General features: G+C 41.7%; 1 protein-coding gene across 1 annotated transcript; it reads left to right on the forward strand.

The window, feature by feature from the left end:
* Positions 1-18,031: 18,031 nt before the first annotated feature.
* Positions 18,032-22,421, forward strand: adora3a.2 (adenosine A3 receptor a.2). The gene is made up of 2 exons (XM_088339116.1): positions 18,032-18,360; positions 21,749-22,421. Exons 1-2 carry the CDS (start codon positions 18,032-18,034, stop codon positions 22,419-22,421), a joined length of 1,002 nt encoding a protein of 333 aa, XP_088195242.1.
* The last annotated feature ends 223 nt before the right edge of the window (positions 22,422-22,644 follow it).

Genomic DNA, 22,644 nt, shown 5'->3' on the forward strand with positions numbered 1-22,644 from the left:
ACCCCTGATTTAAATAGACGGTGACGAGTTGAATATTAAAATAGTTGTTAGTCGCAGTCCTAACGAGAACCAAAAACAGTTGTTGGACGGATATAAGGAGGCAAGTACCTTCATTTATTTGTGATGTCAATCATCCATCTTTTTCTTCTTGGCCCTAACGCATTTAGCATCTCAATCAGGACACCCCATTCTCTCATGACCTTGGACCACCCCCCACCACTCGCCACAACGAACAAATCTCGCCGCCGCCAAAACATTTCAATCACCGTCGCTACAAATTGGGCCAGAAGGGAATCGGGGCCGATAATGAACGGCCCAGACTCATTCAGCCGCTGCTGTTCACATGCTAATTTATGCAAAAAGTCCACAGCCTTTTGCGCTGCTTGCCACAAGACAACTGTAACCACAGCTGAATACAGTAAATCCACTATGGAAAGGTTGACAATCCCAGCCCCCACCCCAATACCCCCCACCCTTACCTAAAATCTAAATACACGGTAGATGTACTAAAGTTGTTTTTTCGGACTATTTCAATTATTAAGTTTAAGGGCCAAGGCCCATATCGATCTATGTCAGACTTAAAAGGACAGTGTTTTGTGGAGACCGGACCAGAACGGAGGCAGGAGGCAGGAAGGGAGAACTCATTTGCGTTGACGATCAGAACTTTTATTTAGCAAAATAAAAGTCGTCCAACTCTCAGGGACAAAACAAACAAAAACAGGTTTTACAGGCAAACAGGAACTAAGACCAGGGAATACTCACAACACAGATTTCCTCAAGACAGAAAGAACAGAATAATGCAGAACAGAAAACGCAATGAACTAACACCCGCAATACCCACCCTTAAGTAGCACACACGCTAATTAGCTGATTTACTACAGCCGGTGCCCAGGGGGCGGGGCCAGCCGGTCGCCACGGTGACCATGCTGGACACGACATTTTTATTATTTGACTGCAATGTTCACTTGATTTTGATTATTTGATTTTTTATTTTTTTTTATTTATTATTATTCAGCCAGTATCAACCATGTCAAGTCAAGTCAAGTCATTTTTATTTGTATAGCCCTTAATCACAATAAGTCTCTAAGGGCTTCACAGATTAGTACACTATGTTACACAGACTATTTTTCAGCCGACAAGAAGAGTAGGTTATTATTCATATGCAATGAAGTAGAAGTGAGTTTTAAGTTTAGATTTAAACATTTCCACTGAGGTTGCAGATAGGATCTCAGGGGGAAGAGCATTCCACAGCACCGGTGCCCGAATGGAGAACGCTCTCGAACCAGCAGAACACTTCTTTGCTCTCGGGATCACCAGAAGACCGGCACTCTCAGATCGTAGGCTTCGGACCGGGACATAGGGGCAGATCAGATCTGAAAGATAAGAGGGAGCAAGTCCATGTATGATTTTGTACAATACTAAGAGAACCTTGAAGTCACATCTTTGGCTAACTGGGAGCCAGTGCAAGTTAGCCAAAATCGGTGTTATGTGATCGTACTTTTTTGTCCTAGTTAAAAGCCTCGCTGCGGCATTTTGTACTAGCTGAAGAGACTTGATTCTGGACTTCGGGAGACCGGAGAGTAGTGCATTACAGTAATCGAGACGGGAGGTAACAAATGCATGAATTATAGTTTCCGCATCAGACTGAGACAGTATTGAACGGATTTTGGCAATGTTACGAAGATGGAAGGAAGCGGTTCTAGTAATTTTCTTTACATGCATCTCAAAGGTTAGATCAGGGTCAAATATGACACCTAAATTTTTAACTGAGTCACTCTGTGTGATGTGACATTTGTCAATGTTCACAGCAGTTTTTGAGAATAAGTCACGGCATTTAGATGGACCAATGACTAACATTTCGGTCTTTTCAGAGTTAAGACGCAAGAAATTGAGTGACATCCACTCTTTTATCTCAGTGAGGCAGGCCTCCAAATTTCCACAGTTTAGTGTGGAAGATTCCTCCAACGAAAGATAGAGTTGAGTGTCGTCTGCGTAGCAGTGGAAGCTGATATTGTACTTGCGAATAATGTCACCTAATGGAAGCATGTAAATGTTGAAAATAAGGGGGCCAAGCACTGAACCCTGCGGAACACCGCAGGTAACATTAAAGGGCTCAGATGTCATTTCACCATAATTAACACAGTGCGTCCTATCTGAGAGGTAGGATCTGAACCACGAGAGGACGGTTCCTGAGAGACCAATCCATTTTTCCAACCGTTCTAGTAGGATATTGTGGTGCACTGTGTCAAAAGCAGCACTAAGATCCAGCAGCAGCAAAAGTGATGAAGCGCCAGAATCCATTGACATTAGGAGATCATTTGTTACCTTGATCAGAACTGTCTCAGTAGAGTGGTTAGCCCTGAATCCTGATTGCATGGATTCAAAAAGGTTATTCTCGGATATGAAAGCATTCAGCTGCTGTGCCACTACTTTTTCGAGTACTTTAGAGAGGAAAGGTAGGTTTGACACAGGTCTGTAATTACTTAATATTTCTGGATCAAGGTTGGGTCGTTTCAGTGTGGGTTTAATAACGGCGGACTTAAAAGCTGCTGGAGCTACACCTGAGGTGAGTGATATGTTTATAATATTTAGAACTGAAGGTCCAAGGACGCCAAAAAGACTTTTAATAAGTGAACCTGGGAGCGGGTCGAACTGGCAAGTTGTCGGTTTGGCCGCATTTACCACCTGTTTGAGATCATCAAGTGACAGTTCACTAAAACCGGCCATTTTCCCAAGGCAGTCACCCTGTCGTGCATCTGTAAATTTCAGTCCTTTAATATGTGTGGTATTAATAATTTCTTTAGCAATTTCTTCCTGTATGCATTGAATCTTCTTAGTAAAGAAGACCATTAAGTCCTGAGCAGAGTGTGTCGAACTATCTGCGATAGTCTGTTGCCTTGTAAGCGATGCTACAGTGTCAAAAAGGGCTTTGGGGTTGTTCTTTTGAGACGCAATCACCTTCGAAAGGTAGGCCGATTTTGCAGAGGCAAGGGCCGCTTTATACTTTAACAAGCTGTCACACCAGATTTGATGGAAAACCTCAAGCTTGGTAGCGCGCCATTTTCTTTCCAATTTCCTGCATTCTTGTTTAAGGGTTCTAGTTTCATCAGTAAACCAAGGCGTGCGTCTTTTAGGACGTGATTTTAGTTTTATGGGCGCTATTGAATCCAGCACACTAGTCAGGGTGGTATTGAACTCATTCATGAGTGAGTCAATCGAGCCATTGTATGTAGGAAAGGACGCAACTGCTCCAGGAAGGAGTTCAAAGAGCTCAGAAACTGTGCCAGTGCTTATATTGCGTCCGCTAAATACTTCAGCTTTTTTAACACTACACTTAGCTAGCACCTCAAATGTAACTAAATAATGATCCGAGATAACGGTAGTACACGGTAACACCATAATGTTTGAGGTTAAAACTCCTCGAGTCAGAATCAAGTCTAGCGTGTTCCCATTTTTATGGGTTGGCAAATCAACCAGTTGATTAAAGTCAAATGCATCAATTAGAGACCTAAACGCAATAGTAAGTAAATTGAGTGGGGATTTCATATGAATGTTAAAGTCTCCCATAATTATAATTTTGTCTGCATAGGTTACTAGTTCAGACAAAAGTTCAGCAAATTCGTCTAAGAAAGTTGTGTATGGCCCAGGTGCACGATAGATAGTTATTACATAAATTGACAATAGAGAGGACCGCATCACAAGAGCCTCAAACGCCTTGTAATTATTAGAGGTACGTGGATTAAATTTGAGCGAACATGATATCTAACGGAAATCATTTTGTCACGCGAAGCTATCGACGTGACTCGTCGCCTTCGATCGGCGCCAGGTTTTTAGACCCAACTGCTGTGTTGGGAGTCATTAGGTGACCAAACCCCCGAATTCCAACCCTTAATGCCGAGCGGCAAGCAGGGAGGTAATGGGTACCAATGTTGTAAGTCTTAGGTATGACTCGGCCGAGGCTTGAACCAGCGACCTCCCAGTCTCGGAGCGGCCCTACCATCTAGGCTACCGACCTGATTTTATTTGATCAGATGCCACTGAATTGTGTTGGGCAGCTGAAAATGAGTGCTAAAAAGCACATGCAAAAATACAAATTTTGGAGACTGAAAATAACAAGTAACACATTTTATCTTCCATTCCTTTTTTGCCCGGCTTTTCGTGAGGTTTTGGGATTTTTTGTGTATCCATAGCAGCAAGATGGTGGACAATTACGTCTGCTTAGCAAATAGTGTGTCAAATACTGCAAATTCCTTTAACAAAGAGCAGTGTTCTCGTTTGCCCGCGTCCCTGCGTCCTAGACGCATTATTTTTGCTGGGGACGCTTTGTGTCAAATCAACGTGCGTCCCCGGGACGCAACTTTTTTGACACAAAATCTTCATTATCATTTTTTAACAAAGATTTACCGCACTCCAAACTTTTCGTCAGGCAGATCCGCCATTGTTGTTTTGGTCTCGCGGTTCGAGTTTTCGTCTGCACGCCCATCTCCAGTTCGAGTTGTGTAGTGAAAGTCCGTTTCTTTTTAGAGAACCGGATTTTTCGGCTCAACTCATTAAAGAGAGCCGGCTCTGAAACGGCTCACTTGCTTTGATGCATTATATTACGAATGATTATGTTGTATAAAGAAGTTAAGAAAAAAGGAAGTATAAAAGGACAACATGAAAAGAGACCCATAGATTTTTGAGCATGCGAGTCCCCGGGACCCATCACTTTTCACAGGTAAAATGAACACTGAGTAAGAGTATTTGATAGTTCAGTATACATAATATATTTACATGCATGTATTTTTGTTTCTTACTTAAAGAAATATTGTTTTTAAAATAAATAGTGTTTCTTTTAACCACTTGAAGGCGCTAAATAAAACACTGTCTCTTAATTTTTTTGCCATCTTCCATGACAAATGTCATTTAATTGTTGAATAAATAATATCGATGTTTAAAAAAAATTGTCGTTACATTTTTTTAACACTATAGTGTTATTTTTGACTTCTGGTTTAGGAACTATTTATTCATCTGTTGTAGGCATATTCCGTATGTCACAAAAGTGAGTGCACCACTCACATTTCTGTAGAGATTTCATTCTAATATTTAATAAAGAATCACTGAAGAAACATCACTTTCACACAATGAAAAGAAGTCTGTCAACAAAGGCCATGGCTTGCTGGAAAGATCAATTTACCGTAAATTCCGGACTATAGAGCGCACCTGATTATAAGCCGCACCCACCAGATTTTAGGAGGAAAACCGATTTTGTACTTACACAAGCCGCACCTGTATATAAGCTAGATTTTCTTGTGCGCTGAGAATGTGCGGGCAGTGCGCGATTGCGCATGTGCGCAGCTTTGAGGGAACATTGCCTAAAACCGAGTTGTTTAGCATTTTTGGACTTCTGTGCCCTTCATGGCTTGTCCATAATGAACACAATGTTCAAACATATTGGTGTCCATCTGTGCACTTGGCACCTAGACACCCTAGGCTGCAGTTGTAGTCGTTTAATTTCATTGAGATAATTAAAACATATCACTGTACGAATTTTAGAAATGTTACTATGTATTTTTTTTTAATTTATCTTGAAAAAAAAATTGGTCTAAATGGGAAAAAGAGGGCAGCACGGCGGCGCAGTGGTTAGCGCGTGTGCGGCACAGTTCTGAGGTCATGGGTTCATATTCAGCTACCAACCTTCCTGTGCGGAGTTTGCAGGTTCTCCCCGTGCTTGCGTGGGTTTCCTCCGGGCACTCCGGTTTCCTCCCACATTCCAAAGACATGCTTTTCAGGTGGATTGGCCGGTCTAAATTGTCCCTAGGTGTGAATGAGCAAGCGGGTTGTCTGTCCCTGTGTGTCCTGCGACTGGCTGGCAACCAGTTCAGGGTGTCCCCTGCCAACTGCCCAGAGTTGGCTGGGATGGGCTCCAGCACCCCCGCGACCCTACTGAGGATAAGCGGTGCAGATAATGGATGGATGGATGGAAGGGAAAAAGAAAGCTTGAAACACTGCCTTTCATTTCGTATGTGATATTAAAAAGGTTCATTCATAAAGTTAAAGTGTGCAACGCTATTTTCCAACAAAAAAGAATAACAGTAGTACTTCTCTGCCATCATTGGCATGATGGCAGCCATTGTGACATCTAAAAGTGATTGTACCAATTTTAAGTGTATTGTTAGAGTTTTGCAATTTCACCCTCTGTGACTTGAATCTATGTTGGACTTTAAATGCATTTTTACCTCACTATACAGTTACCGTAAATTCCGGACTATAAGCCACTACTTTTTTCCTATATGTTCAACCCTGCGGCTTATTCAGTGATGCGGCCAATTTAGGTATTTTTTCTAACAGCCGCCAGCGGCGCTCGAGTACAAAAGGTAAGATTTAGACCGGTGGAATATATGCGAGTGGGTTGCTAGCGTGTTTTTGAATAAAGGAGCGTAGGATATATGGCAAAGTCTCTTACCCATACTCAGGAAGACAACTTGACGCCAGTTGTAAGGAGGAAGATGAGCACGGTTTACCATGATTTTTACAAGTACCGTATTTTTTCTTTACAGACCCGTTTCCTTGTGTTGCGAGCGTGTTCCTAGTAGCGTTTTGCTACCCTTCACAGACATGGTTTGGGATGAAAGTTATAATATTATTATTAAAGCTTTGAAAACTCTCTCGGTGTACCGTCTTTCTTTGTAAATATGTGTAACCATGTATAATATGTATTTGCAACTGTATCTTTTTGTAATGTATTTATTTTAGAGACTTATTCTGATATGTTTTCCACGGGCGAATCGAAAAGAAGGGGCGAAACAAACGGGGGCCGACGGGAAGTGGAGTAAAGGTGAGACGTGTTTGTGGACACGGCGGACAATAGTGGATATGTATTTTTCCCACCCTTATCTTTGGAAATATACATTCTTTTCCTTGGATTATTTTCAACGGGACCCGGACTCTGCAGGTCTGCGTCATATCTTAAGTACTGGTATCATTTTACGTTCAATTTGCCGGCGGTTGTTTTTGGTCTGTGTACTTCATATTTAGTTACAATTGTGGGACTCAAAGTCGGGTTTAGGTTAATTTTGTGATTGAATTACATATTATGATGTGGGCGCATGCGGCTTGTATACAGGTGCGGCTTGTGTAAGTACAAAAGCGGTTATCCTCTTAAAATGTGGTGGGTGCGGCTTATAATCAGGTGCGCTCTATAGTCCGGAATTTACGGTACTTAGTTGTCATAAAAATGACTTAAAAGAAATGTGTATTGTCTATCTACAAAAAATAAGATGAATAATAATAATCCCATCTCATCTCGTTAGCTGCACCGCTTATCCTCAGTAGGGTCAAGGGGGTGCTGGAGCCCATCCCAGCAATCATCGGGCAGTGGGCAGGGGACACCCTGAACTGGTTGCCAGGCAATAATGATAATAATAATAATAATAATAATAATAATAACTTGTTTTTTCTCTTTGTGCCACAGATGCAGACGGCATGCAACCTTCTCCCTTCTATTTGTTGTCTTTTCGGCTGAGGTAGTAGATTGAATAGTTGTGGGGTTGGTGTCCCCTCTGAGATAACTATACAATCTACTGTCTTTGCCCGTGAGACAGCTCGCTCAGCGACAGGAAAAACACCATTATCACAAATGGATCTGCACGAAACAAAATGGTGAGTGGAGTCTCGCGAGGTGAGGTAGTATGTTGTATAGTTTGTGGGATTCTGCCAAGTCCCCATGAGTGACGATAACTATACAGTCTATTACCTTCCCCGAGGGGCACAAGTGAATCTAGAAGCACACTGACATATTTGGAAACATTTACTCTTTATTTGGGGATTTTATTCTGAAAAACTTGATAGTGATACTGCTGTCATTCTTTGTGGCATTTTTTTAAATTCAATGTGGTTTCATTTTAAGAATAAAAAGTTCTATTTTTGATAGAAGAACTTTACATAAACAATTTTCATAGGGTCAAGATCAATGTTCCCTGTAATTTTCCACGGGTCTGAGCGCTCACACAAAGTCGGTGAGCAACGCTTGAAACAACAGTGAGCAACGGCAATCCCAAGTGTGGCAACTAAATCATTATCAAACATGTCCAAAACTTGACATCAAGTTACATTTTGCTGAGTTTCCGGCAATGCGAAAAAAAAATATTCACTTTTGAATGAATTAACTCATGTATTTTTGCAAAGGTTTTATGGCCTTCATTTGTTTTTACAATTCTTTCACAAGATTTTCTTTTTTTTTTTCCTGGTATCTTTTGACGTATAATACTAACATTTTTGGGGGCTTATTGAGTCAGTTGCACGATACACAACTGTATTTAATCACATTTTTTTAGTGGAAGTACAATGTTGGCAACAAGATTGACTCGGTTTAATTGGAAATTATTTAAATGCAACACAAACTTTTTCTTCTTTTTCCCTGTTTTTTTTTTCAATTTTGTTTAATTCCTTAAAAAAATCTAATTGTTTTTATTTTTTCCTAGCTGTTACTTTTTTCTTTTTGTTCTCTATTTACTTTTTTCCTTTGTTTCTTTCTTTTCTTTTTTGCTGGCTTTTTTTCTGAATTTTTCCTTCTTTTTTCTCTTCCTTTTGTTTCTTTTTTCTCAACTTTTCACTACTTTTTGATTTTGGTATTTTTTTCTTTTTTGTTCTATTTCCCCCCTTCCTTTAAGTCATTTTGTGCACAATTTTACGTAATATTTGGTCGTGTAGGTATGAAATAAGCAAAAAAAAAACCTGAAGAGCCGTTTGTGACCCGAAAGAGCCGGTTCTCTTTAGTGAGCCAAGCCAAAGAAGCCGGTTCTCAAAAAACTCTACTGACTTTACTTTTCAACTTCATTCGACATTGACTTCATAATACCGCATTTAGGACACAACGTCAGGGGAAGCCGTGTATTTTTACCTGCGCTGGTGGAAAGTTTGCCGTTTTGGATATGTGCATTTCTCAGAATTCAATGCAATGAAAAAAACTTGTTTTTATATTCCTAAATATAAGAACAATCTTTCTCACACACACACACACACACACACACACATAAAGTAACGTTTCAATTATCAGTCTAATTACAACTTTTATTCGTTTATCAATCTTATATTCTTTTATTGTGAAGTCGTGCTCATGTGTGTGTTCCTTTTCCTGTTTTCTACTGACGAATAATAAACCACGCCTACGGAGTGGTAGTTCCAGTTCGCCGAGAGACACAGCCGGGTGAGCATGGCGCTGCAGCTACCCCGAAGTAGTTTTACAACTTAATATCTGTTTTTACTTGGGTAATACAGCCACCAAAAGTTATAATGTTTAACTTTAACAGCTGGCTAGATTTTCTTGTGCGCTGAGAATATGCAGGCAACGACCAGAACGGAATCAGGACCCAAACGCGTAGCGTTAACCACAATTTTATTGATAGAAAGAGGAAGGGCAGCGCCCGCCATCCGATGCTCGCTGGACGTAGGAAGCAAGCCGCTCACACAATCGGATCGTGATCCGAATACGGAGGTTGATCTTCGAGATGCTGGTGTCAAGGACGGAAAAAACAGGTCAATAGCCGGGACGGGAGAGCAAAACGTGGTCGGGGTCAAAAACAGATCGTAGGCAAATGTGGAGATCAGGAACGGGCGGGTGGAAAAAACGGGTGCAAAAAGCGGGACGGACGGGAGTCAGAGTCAAAGTGCTTGCCTTGTAGAAACAGAGGTTTGTTGACGGACTGACAACAGGTGAGTGAAAGGAATCGGCTTGAAAAGGACAGGGAGCCAAGCAGGTTGCCCGCAACGGCTGGCGCCAAACGAGTGGGCACAGGTGATCCTAATCACTCATCATGACACAAGATGCATATAAGAATATATTCAATACTGCCTTAAAATAAACAACAATTTCCCTTCTTTCCCCCACCCAAAAAAAGACGTAACATGACAAAAGACGAACACAGCAGCATTCAAACCTTATAAATGAGTTTTAATGTTAAGTCCAGTTCAATACATATTTAAAAACGACACATACATGTGTTAATAAATGAAATTATATTGTACAGCTGATTGCATGCAAGTATTGAGTTTTTTTCTTTGTAAATTTTGTAAGTTTATGTTGTTTTTGTAACGTGTTCAAATGAAAAAGTCTTGTTTGTGACTTTTTCATTTGAACACGTTACAAAAACAACATAAACAAAAAAATTACAAAGAAAAAAACACTGTTTACATTATAGAAAAAAAAAAATCAACAAAACTGTCTGATAATCAGGGTTGGGAAGGGTTACTTCAACTTGATTACTTTCAATTACTTTTGGATTACTCCAATACCAAATATGCTAATAAAAGACAAAAGAAACTAAATATGAATAAAATATGACTCACAACACGTGGTAAGCTTTCTCTCCCGGCTTTGATCTCCGGCAAAACGAACATAAAATGCGACAGAAACAAAATGAAAATAAATCCAAACAGCTTGCCGACATCATTTTTGCCGTTCCATGTGTTGCGTTACTCCCCAAGCCTGCACAAAATTCAGTCATTTTATTCATATGTAGTTTCTTTAGTCTTTTATTAGCATATTTGGTATTGGAGTAATCCAAATGTAATTGAAAGTAATCCAGTTAAAGTAACCCTACCCAACCCTGCTGATAATACATCTGATGTTCTGAAGTATTTAAATGTTCTCTATAGTATGTTTTTTTATGGTAAATACTTGTGTAGACCAAGTCAGAAGCTTTAATGTGCACATTGATTTTCAATTGATAGACTTGAATAATCCACATAATGAATATTCCAAGCCCATAGACCAGGGGTAGGGAACCTATGGCTCGGGAGCCATGTATGGCTCTTCTCATGACTACATATGGCTCCGAAAGAAAATGTAACTATCGCACATCTCTCTGTGGCGTTCCAAAGTCAAGTGATTTCATCCCTATTTTGGTCCATATAAAGCCGAAGCAACTTAATGCAGAAGTTCGATAAGAAACCATTTCAACTGATAAATAAGAATGCTGGCAAACGACTTTGATTGGGTGAGCAGTACAGCAGGACGGATCCTTCCTTCTCTCTCTCTCGCTCAGTGCAGTCTACACCGAAAGTGAAGATGACGATATGCTTATCGTTTGCAGTAATTTGTGACAGTTTTACAAAAGAACTTTGCATGCACATTGCTTTGAAACCGTTATTAAGGACAAATTTCATGGAAAAAAATTGCCTCAATACTCTTAACTTAAGGTAAAAGACAAATTGTAAATGGCATATTTACATAGATTTGGGACACAGGATCTGGCATTGTTATCATTTCATACATTTGATTAGATCACCAAAAGACACACAGTAAAATAAAATGTGCTGAAGAATAAGCTTTTGTCTAGAGAGCATGTTTGGTAGTTTTTTCAAAGTTGTCTGAAAATATATGATGTGGCTCTCTCAATTTCTTTTTAAAACAGTTTTTGCTTTTATGGCTCTTTGGGTCAAAAAGGTTCCTGCCCCCTGCTATAGACTTATTACTGACACAAAATCAGCTGTATAAGAGTTCTTAAAGTCCTATTACTCATTTGTAAATCACAGAATTGTTTATGTCCTGGATATATATGCTAAATGCTAACTAAGTCAAGTCAAGTCATTTTTATTTGTATAGCCCTTAATCACAAAGAGTCTCAAAGGGCTTCACAGGTTATTACTCAGACTATTTTTTCAGACTATTATTACACCATCCCCTGATCTGGAACCAACATGAGGGCAAGGAAAAACTCAAAAAAAAACCTCAACATGAGGAAAATGAAGAAACCTTGAGAAGGGACCGGACATGTGGTATCCCCCTTCCAGGATTACCAGACAGCAAAGGATGTTGCAATCACAAATAATACAGAGATATTGTCCACGAAAAGTATAGGTTATTCATATGCTATAGCGTAAGTATATATTGGACGCAAACATGGTGAGGGAGCATGTAACTTGTGTTGCATGCAAACGGAATATACTGTAAAAAGATATAAGAATCTCCTTATTCATTCTTAAGGAATATGTTTGCCCTCTCTTGTTTCAGTGATTTTTCCAACAACCCATTTTAGATCTTTACTTTGTTTTTTGACATTTTTTGTGATGTACTTTCAATTGTGTGAATCACTTTGAGTTATTTATCTTAAATTCACTGTACAAATAAAGCAGTCTGTTTAAAATGGCAACATCTATTTTTTTTCTACATCAATATTGTATTGGGTGGGGGTCTCCAGAGGACAGCTGAGGAGCCTGTGGAGCGTTCTGAAAATAGCCCACCAGTGCTTGGTCATTGTGATTTTCCAGTTAAATGATTTTTTAGTGGTTGACTGAGTCTATCTAACTCTACCATCTATAATTAACCTTGTAATAACATAGTAACAACATGGTAATAACATTATATTTTAAAATATACGCAAATTAGTAACAAAAATAGCTCTCAGCTCCAAAAGACCCTTAATATAGGGTAAACTATCATTTTTGCCAGGCTGCACATGACATGCAAAGTAGAAATATATCTGCCTGCTGCCGGTGATACATTGATGTGAAGTACATGTTACAGACTTTTGTGAGTAATTCTAGAGGCATGTGATGTGCGGTGTAGAGAAGTGAAACTGGGAGAGAAACTATCATGAGATGTAAAACCGGGCACTTGAACACAGGGAGAAGTTGCCAAAAAATTTGAAAGTATCGTTTTGACTTCAAATCCCAGGTGACAAACACTTCCGATATTCATGTTCACTTTTCAGAGTTAACTAACGTGTTATGAAAAAGGGTGGTAGCTCCAAAGTCTTCTGGGGAGGGAATCCTCATTATCTTTTACATTATGCTTCACCAGCTCAGTAGCCTAGATGGTAAGGCGCCCGCTTTGAGACTGGGAGGTCGGTGGTTCGCGCCCCGGCCGAGTCATTCCTAAGACTTGAAAAGTGGTCGGCGGCGCCCTATGTTGGCTGCGGCTGTATCGGCTCGCTACAACGGGTCAGGTGCAATCGACATTTCGTTCTGTGTACATTGTTACACAGAATGACAATACAAGGAAATTATTATTATTATTATTATTATTATGTACAGACATAATGCCTAATAGTATCCTGGGAATTGGTAGAAATATCGTATTTTTAAATCATACATGATTGAATAAAAAAGTACTAGTTCGCCCCATATCGTTTAAGCAAGCGTAAATGAAGTTGCACCCTCTAATTTTGCTCCACAAAGTTTGTGTATTTACTTTACTTTTTATCAGCTTAAGTAATTCGGGGCGGCAGTGGCTCAGGAGGTAGAGCGCTCATCTTGGGATCAAAGGATCCCAGTTCAAATCCCGGCGCCTCCGTGTTACATGTCAAAGTGTCCTTGGGTAAGACACTGAACCCCTAATACCCCCAATAAGCAGGTTAGCGCCTTAATGTGAAATGTGAAGCGCTTTGGGAAGTCTTCATTGACTTGAAAAGCGCTATATAAATGCAGATCATTTCATTTCAATCCAGACATTGTCATGAACATACAATAAGTACCCTTAATATGTCACGAGGTGGGTGAGGTGACCGGACCAGAACGGAGGCAGGAGGCAGGAAGGGAAAACTCAAGTGCGAGACGATCAAAACTTTTATTTAGCAAAATAAAAGTTGTCCAAAAACTCCGGGACAAAAACAGAACAAAAACATTCTTACACTCAGAATGGTCAGGTACAGGTTTCCTCCGACTTAAACTAAACAGGACAAGGCATAACAGAACAGAAAAGGTGTAATGAGCCAACCCCCACAATACCCACAACCCAACCTTAAATAGCAGCCACGCAATTAGCTGATCTGCTTCAGCTGGTGCCCAGGGGGCGGGGCAGACCGGTCGCCACGGCGACCATGACATAATATCAATGTAGGAAGTAAAACATTGCAATTATATTCATGAAACTTTGGGAAGATATTCTGGGAAATGTCCAGTTTGCAAATGTGCGATTTTCAAGGTAAGGATGTTGATGACAATATCAATAATCATCATCATTATCCAAATCCATTATCTCATCTCATCAGCTGCACCGCTTATCCTCAGTAGGGTCACGGGAGTGCTGGAGCCCATCCCAGCAAACATCGGGCAATGGGCAGGGGACACCCTGAACTGGTTGCCAGCCAATCGCAGGGCACACAGGGACAGACAACTCGCTCGCTCATTCACACCTAGGGACAATTTGGACCGGCCAATTCACCTGAAATGCATGTTTTTGGAATGTGGGAGGAAACCGGAGTGCCCGGAGAAAACCCACTAATGCACGGGGAGAACATACAAACTCCGCACAGTAAGTCCGGTAGCTGGATTTGAACCCACACAGGAGGTTCCCAAGACCTTAGAACTGTGCCGCACACGCGCTAACCACTGCGCCGCTGTGCTGCCCCAAATCCATTATATTCAAAATAATCAATAATAATATTTAGGTATGCTCCAGTACTGATTGTCACGTAGCGGAGCGGGAAACAGGAAATAAGGACCCATTCGCGTAGACGTGCTCACAATTTATTGGGGGAGGATGAGGAGGGTGCTCACACTCAATCCGGGGATCGATGGTCGTGGAGTGGATTAGAAATCCAAACAAAAGAAAAGTTGTCAAAAACAAACGGATCAGGCCAAAAATAAAACAGGATCAAATACGGGCAGATTCACAGAACTAGGCATTTAACAGGATTTAACAGAAGTCTCACAGAAGTCTCACAGACGTTTCACAGAAGTTTAACAAGTATAGCAAACGCTCCAGCAAAGCACAGTTCAAAGGAACGCGTTTAAGTACTCCAAGAAGCACTCAGTCAAATGCGACTCATGGGCGGGGCCAACTGGGCGCCGAGGCAACCGCGCCAGAATCCGGCGCCACCCGGCTGGGACCAATTGGGCGCCATGGCAACTGCGCCAGACGTGACACTGATATCAGTTATTGGTATGTGTAACACTACTAGCCCTTTTAAAATATTGGTACTTGGTACAGCTTTCCTCTGAGAAATAATGAGAAATGATGAATTGTTGTTAAATAAATGCAATATCAAAGAGAACTGTTATTATAGAATACAAAGGCATTTCCTCAAACGCATCAATCATTTTTTTGCAGAAATATGGGAAGTTCAACTACTTTTGGTATCGGTATCTATGACTGCACAAGACTTGAGTTTAGAAGCCCTGGGTTTTGTTTCCAGCTGCCAGCCTCCATGTGGGGAGTTTGTATGTTCTCCCTGTGCCTATGTTGGTTTTCTATGGTTTCCTTTCACTTTCTTAAACCGTATATGGAACGTTAAGTGGTTTCTCCAAATTTACGTGAATGAGTGTATAAATGGTTCTTTTTCTATGTGGGCTCTCAATCAGTCCAGGAGTATCCCCTGCCAACTGTTCGATGTTAGCTGGGATTCGCTCCAGAACCCTTGCGACCATTGTAATGGTAAGTGGTTCGAAAAATAAATGAATTAAACTTTCTAGACGATCTCCAATAAAACTGAAAGAGTTTTATACCGCAGTGTAAATACCACATATACAAGTTAGGCTTGCTTCTTCCACTTCTTTTATCATCGCCATTTTTCTTTGGTGCCTCTTCTGGTCAGTTTTGGGACTACACTCGATACCCTCAAGGAAAAGGGAGGGTTTATTTTTCCTTTTGACATTGTGCATGGTGACCATTCGGAATTATGGATGTCATGCAGGAATTTGGTTGCGGCATGGCGGTCGAGTGGTTGGCGCGTCCGCAGCACAGTTCTGAGGTCATGAGATCAAATCCAGCTACCAGCCTTCCTGTTCGGAGTTTTCATGTTCTCCCCGTGCCTGCGTGGGTTTTCTCCCACATTTCAAAAACATGCATATTAGGTTAATTTGCCGTTCCCAATTGTCCCTAGGTGTAAATGAGCAAGTGAGTTGACTGTCTCTGTGTGCCCTGCAACTGGCTCGCAACCAGTTCGGGGTGTCCCCTGCCCACTGCTCGATGATTGCTGGGATGGGCTCCAACACCCCCGCGACCCTACTGAGGATAAGCGTTGCAGCTAATGAGATGAGATGAGATTTTTTTTTTATGGGTGAAAAAATAATAAACTATTATTTTGTTAGACCTACCTCGTCATGCCCATTTTGGCTGAAATCTGGATTGTCTCGGTACTGGTACCAGATGACATCTTCATAGCGACATTAGTATATCAGCACACTAGCAAATGTTATCTTTCATCACATTTATATACATTTTCCTTGTTTTTAATTCTGTACAGTCTCTCTTGCTGTGAGTAAATAGGTCAGGGGTGGCCAACTCGGTCTTCAAGAGCCGAATGTCCTGTGTGGTTTGGATGCTTTTCTTCTCCAACTCAGGTAATGCAAATTATCAGCTTGTTAGCAAGATGTGTGGTAGCTTGATAATGATCTAGCTAATTTATCAGAGAAACGCCAAAAACATGCAGGACATACGGGTCTCAGGGCCGGGTTGGCCATCCTTGAAATAGATGATGCGTTGCGTTTGTAAGGTTTTTGTCAGGCAGGACGGAAGGAAAACTGAGATCACTTGCACTCGTTTCTTGGTTTTTATTGGAAGGAAGGAATGACAAGACGTGATTCTTCGATCCGTTGTTTGACAGATGGACGAAGCTTGACAGGCGGGCAAAGGCTTGGCGGGAATGGTCGCGGACAGGCGGTATCGTCGTGTTGTTGGTCGGGGCTGGAGAAGAAGGGCGTCGTAGTGTTCGGAAATGTGGTCAGGAATCAGACGGGCAGGGCAGGTCGTAGGCAAATTCGGAAACGGGTCGGCAACGGAGATCAAGCAGAAAAACAGGAGGCAGGCAAAGAGTCGGAGGTACGGGCTTTCTGAGCAGATGGCAACAGGTAGCATAGTACAATCAGACAAGTTGTTTCCGGAAGCTGAGGATTTAAATGGACAGGGTGCGCCAATCAGCTGTCCTGGCTGTTGGCGCCAAATCCTGAGCACAGGTGTTCCAGATCCGCGTGATTGTGACAGATTTCTATTGTTTAAAAAGAAGAAACGCAATCATTGAGTGGCTGAGGTTCAGGGTTGGGTAGGGTTACTTTAACTTGATTACTTTCAATTACTTTCAGATTACTCCAATACCAAATATGCTAATAAAAGACAAAATAAACTAAATATGAATAAAATTATGACTCACAACATGTGGTAAGCTTTCTCTCCTGGCTTTGATCTCTTTGATCTCCGGCAAAACTAACATAAAATGCGACAGAAACAAAATGAAAATAAATCCAAACAGCTTGCTAACATCATTTTTGCCGTTCCATGTATTCCGTTACTCCCCAAGCCTGCACAAAATTTAGTCATTTTATTCATATTGAGTTTCTTTTGTCTTTTATTAGCATATTTGGTATTGGAGGAATCCAAAAGTAATTGAAAGTAATTAAGTTAAAGTAACCCTACCCAACCCTGGGTGTGGGATATAAGTAGCCATTGAACCTTGAATTTACCCTCATGTCACTAGACATAATGTTGATTGTTTGAAATGTTAAATAGTTGTATTCATACCAAATGTGTCATGTCCAGCATGGTCGCCGTGGCGACCGGCTGGCCCCGCCCCCTTGGCACCGGCTGTAGCAGATTTTCTATTTTGCGTGTGTGCTTCTTAAGGGCGGGTTTTGGGGATTGCCGGTTGTGGGTTCATTGCATTACTTTGCATTATTCTGTTCTGTTTGACTTGAGGAAACCTGTACTTGCCCATTCTGAGTAAAAGCCTGTTTTGTGAGTATTCCTAGTCTGAGTTCCTGTTTGCCTGTAAGCCTGTTTTTGGTTTTGTCCAAAAGTAATTGAAAGTAATCAAGTTAAAGTAACCCTACCCAACCCTGCTGAGGTTGACAGGTACGTCATCAATTGTGCTACCCGTCCGTGATCTCTTGGTTAAGACTTTAATATAGTTTATCTGAGAACTCATTCACTTAATTTTCACTGTACTTTTTTTAGAGCTTCTCAGTTCTCATTCAGACACATGTGCAATGATCTCTTCCTGGTGCTGCAAATACATTAAGCGTGCCCCTTTTAAGAGGAATAGAAAGAAGGACACTCAACTTCCTCAAATCATTCAAAACCAAAATCCATGCTTACATGTTACACTGAGGAGCCGCCATGAACCCGGGTGAGGTAGCCTATGCCTCATTGGAGGTGCTGGTAGCTGTCTGCTGCATCCTAGGAAATGCTCTCGTCGTGGTGGCCGTGCAGACCAGCAAAAGTGTCGGGGAGCCGACATTCTGTCTGATCGTGTCATTGGCTGTGGCGGACTGTGCAGTGGGCTTTCTGGCCGTACCATTGGCCGTGCTGGTAGACGGCAGGGTAAAAACATCATTCGGTGCCTGTCTCTTCTTCAGCTGCATGGTCGTCCTCTTGACTCTAGTCTCCATTCTGACCCTCACGGCCATCTCGGTGGATCGCTTTCTACGTGTATACATTCCGATCAGGTAACCAAAATTACAACACAACTTTGCAACGTTTATAATTTCATTGTCGAGACGGATCAAGGTGAAACCACCAGAGAAATGGTAACCTAACTGCACTTTCCGGATAAATTTTCAACATGTTACCCAGGGTTTACTATGCTTGTGTATAGTAATGCTAATTGTGATTCACCCTGGTCATCATGGAAGGGGGATACCACTTGTGAGGTCCCTTCTCACGGTTTCTCTTTTTCCTCACGCTGAGGTTTTGAGTTGTTCCTTGCTCGCATGTTGGTTTGAGATCAGGTAATTGGGTACCGTATTTTCCGCACTATAAGGCGCACCTAAAAGCCTTTATTTTTTTCAAAAACTGACCATGCGCCTTATAATACAGTGCGCCTTATACATGGGTCAATATTAAGTCGCAAAGTCTTGCAACTAAGGCAAGCAGCCGCCGACTACCTGTACATTTTCCCCCAAAGGCGAAGTCGTCCGCGGTGTATGCTGGGATACATATGCCGGCGTTTCATTTCCCAGCCAATGTGTCAATCATCATTTGAATCCATCACTATTGGCTAAAGTTATTCGGAGGTAAAGGAGGCGGATCCTTTTTATCATTTACAGGCTGGCTTAGGCTAAAGGGGCGAAACAAAGTCTGCAATTGGCCGAAAAAGATGAATGTGAATAGCAAGTTTGGTTGTCTACGGCATAGAGGAAACATGTTTTACGATTCTGTATTTGTAAATATTTTACTCTCCTGGATTTACTACACTCACGGATATAAGAGGACCATGGTTGCACATTATTATTGAACGCAACGATTTCGGTGAGCTACTCCGGCTATATATTTTCCCAGTATCTTGTTTCAGAGTGATCTCGATGTTTCTGTGATGGGTCTTTTTTTAAATTACCGTATTTTCCGCACCATAAGGCGCACCGGGTTATAGGGCGCACCCCGAAAAAATAGTTTTTGGTCCTATTTTTGACATACATAAGACGCACCGGATTATAAGGCGCTACAATGGGAACGTGGACAAAACAGTCAGATAGTTCAGTCCAACTTATTACCCCCTTAACATTCCGAAAGCTTGCAAAGACGCAAATACGTGTCGAGAACACGTGCGGATGCGGTGTCCGTAGGATGTCACTCAAATGCATCTTTCCATCATTCGGAAGGTTAAAGTCTTGGGATTCAAGAAATGATAACCATTCCTTCGTATCTATTTTCTTTTTCGCTCGCAACTTTACTGTGCATATGACAATGAACACTTGGAATTGAGTTTAATTTAAAAATAGACACTGCATTCCATCCATTATCTGCACCGCTTATCACAGAAACATCGAGTTCAGTCTGAAACAAGATATATAGCCGGAGTAGCTCACCGAAGTCGTTGTGTTCATAATAATGTGCAGGCAATGTCCTCTTATATCCGTGAGAGTAGTAAATCCAGGAGAATAAAATATTTTCAAATACAGAATAGAAAAAAACGCTTTCTCTATGCCGTCAGCCACATGCTATACGCATTCATCTTTTTCAGGCTTTTAGGTGCACCTTATAGTGCGGAAAATACGGTAAACTCAATTCCAAGTGTTTATTGCCATATGCACAGTGAAGTTGCGAGCGAAAAAGAAAATAGAAACTAAGGAATGGTTGGCATTTCTTGAATCCCAAGACTTTAACCTTCCGAATGATATTTGGAACGATGCATTTGAGTGACATCGTATAGACACTGTTCCGAACATGTCTCAGATACGTATTTGCTTCTTTGCAAGCTTTCGGAATGTTAAGGGGGGTAACAAGTTGGATTGAACTATCCGACTGTTTTGTTGACGTTCCCATTGTAGCGCCTTATAATCCGGTGCGCCTTATGTATGGAAGACATAGGACCAAAAACTACTTTTTGGGGGTGCGCCCTATAACCCGGTGCGCCCTATAATGCGGAAAATACGGTAATTGTAATCCTGTGCAGTCCTTTGAGACATTTTTGTGATTAAGGGCTATATAAAGCAATGTGACTTCACTTGACTTGATGTTCATTGAGGTCGATCCGGTGAGGCACAGTCATATCTTTAAATAAATGAAGCTACTGGATAGGTTATTCACCATTTGATTGGTAAAATTTAACTATATAAACTTTTTTAAAAACATCAGTTATTTCATAACAATATAGAAACAGTAGCATAGAAAAAAAATCTCACTGTTTTGCCTTTTCTTATTTGTGAAATCCATGATCTTCTCCTTTTTAATAAGGCATTGATAACTTGCTTTTATTTAATTTCCAGCCCGGAAAACTTAAATTTCAATCTTTCGAGATAAAGGCCAAGCATTGAGAATTAGCTTGCTAATGCTACCTCTTACGATTGTCCCCGGAGATGCACATCAATTCAGAATTACTGGTCAAGGTCTTAACATTAGCCTATGACACTTGGCTCACAGTTCACCTATTATACACATTTTGTCATGAGACCGGACCAGATCGGAGGCAGGAAGGGTGAACTCATTCGCGTTAACGATCAGTTACTTTTATTAAGGAAATAAAAGTCGTCCAACACTCAGGGACAAAAACAAAAACAGGCTTACAGGCAAACAGGAACTAGGAATACTCACAAAAACAGGCTTTTACTCAGAACGGGCAAGTACAGGTTTCCTCAAGTCAAACAGAACAGAATAATGCAAAGTAATGCAATGAACCCGCCACCGGCAATCCCCAAAACCCGCCCTTAAGAAGCACACACGCAAATTAGAAAATCTGCTACAGCCGGTGCCAAGGGGGCGGGGCCAGCCGGTCGCCACGGCGACCATGCTGGACATGACGCATTTGGTAAGAATACAACTATTTAACATTTCAAACAATCAACATTATGTCGAGTGACATGAGGGTAAATTCAAGGTTCAATGGCTACTTATATCCCACACCCAGGGTTGGGTAGGGTTACTTTAACTTGATTACTTTCAATGACTTTTGGATTACTCCAATACCAAATATGCTCATAAAAGACAAAAGAAACTAAATATGAATAAAATGACTAAATTTTGTGCAGGCCTGGGGAGTAACGGAACACATGGAATGGCAAAAATGATGTTGGCAAGCTGTTTGGATTTATTTTCATTTTGTTTCTGTCGCATTTTGTGTTAGTTTTGCCAGAGATCAAAGCCAGGAGAGAAAACTTACCACGGGTTGTGAGTCATCATTTTATTCATATTTAGTTTCTTTTGTCCTTTATTAGCAGATTTGGTATTGGAGTAATCCAAAAGTAATTGAAAGTAATCAAGTTAAAGTAACCCTACCCAACCCTGATTATGAATGAGCTGAATGAGGCTGCAAAGATGGCATAAGCCAGATGGCAGCAGCGAGTTAAGAACTTCCATACAGTCCTTTGAAGGAAACTTCTGCTGTTTCAATGTTTCCAGGTACAAGAGGACGGTGAAGCAAAAACATTCTTGGTACGCAGTTTCCGCCTGCTGGCTAGCAGCCCTGCCTCTGAGTTTCGCGCCCATGCTCGGTTGGCACAACGAAGACGCTAACCTCTCCAACTCTACCATTACCTGCCAGTTCATTGCTGTCATCCCCATGTCCTACCTGGTCTACTTCAACTTCTTCCTCTGCAGCCTGACGCCGCTGCTCATCATGTCGGCACTGTACGGCTACATCTTCTGCGTCATTCGTGGCAACCTCAGAGAAAAGCCAGGCAACGGGGCACAGGCCAAATCTCACATCTATCTGAAGAAAGAGAAACATCTGGCGGGCTCTCTGGCCCTGGTTCTGACCCTCTTTGCGCTCTCCTGGATCCCGCTGCATGTGATGAACTGCATGGCCTACTTCGAAGTGGCTGCGGTGCCGACCGGCGCCTTCCACGCTGGCATCCTTTTGTCTCACGCCAACTCTGCTGTCAACCCGGTAGTGTACGCTTTTAAGATCCGAAAAATTAGGATGGCTTACCTGAAGATCTGGAGGCGATGTCTGGTATGTGGAGATGAGCTCCAGAGCTCTCAGTCCAGTCAAACCACAGACAATAACCAGAGTAGCAGTTTGGACAATAATGTGCAATTGTCTCATCTCATCTCATCTCATTATCCTCAGTAGGGCCGCGGGGGTGCTGGAGCCCATCCCAGCAATCATCGGGCAGTGGGCAGGGGACACCCTCAACTGGTTGCCAGCCAGTCGCAGGGCACACAGGGACAGACAACTCGCTCGCTCATTCACACCAAGGGACAATTTGGACCGGCCAATCCACCTGAAATGCATGTCTTTGGAACGTGGGAGGAAACCGGAGTACCCGGAGGAAACCCACGCAAGCACGGGGAGA

This window comes from Urocampus carinirostris, chromosome 6 (assembly GCF_059441175.1).
Source record: "Urocampus carinirostris isolate Australia breed hairy pipefish chromosome 6, RoL_Ucar_1.0, whole genome shotgun sequence".
NCBI classification, from domain to species: Eukaryota; Metazoa; Chordata; class Actinopteri; order Syngnathiformes; family Syngnathidae; genus Urocampus; species Urocampus carinirostris.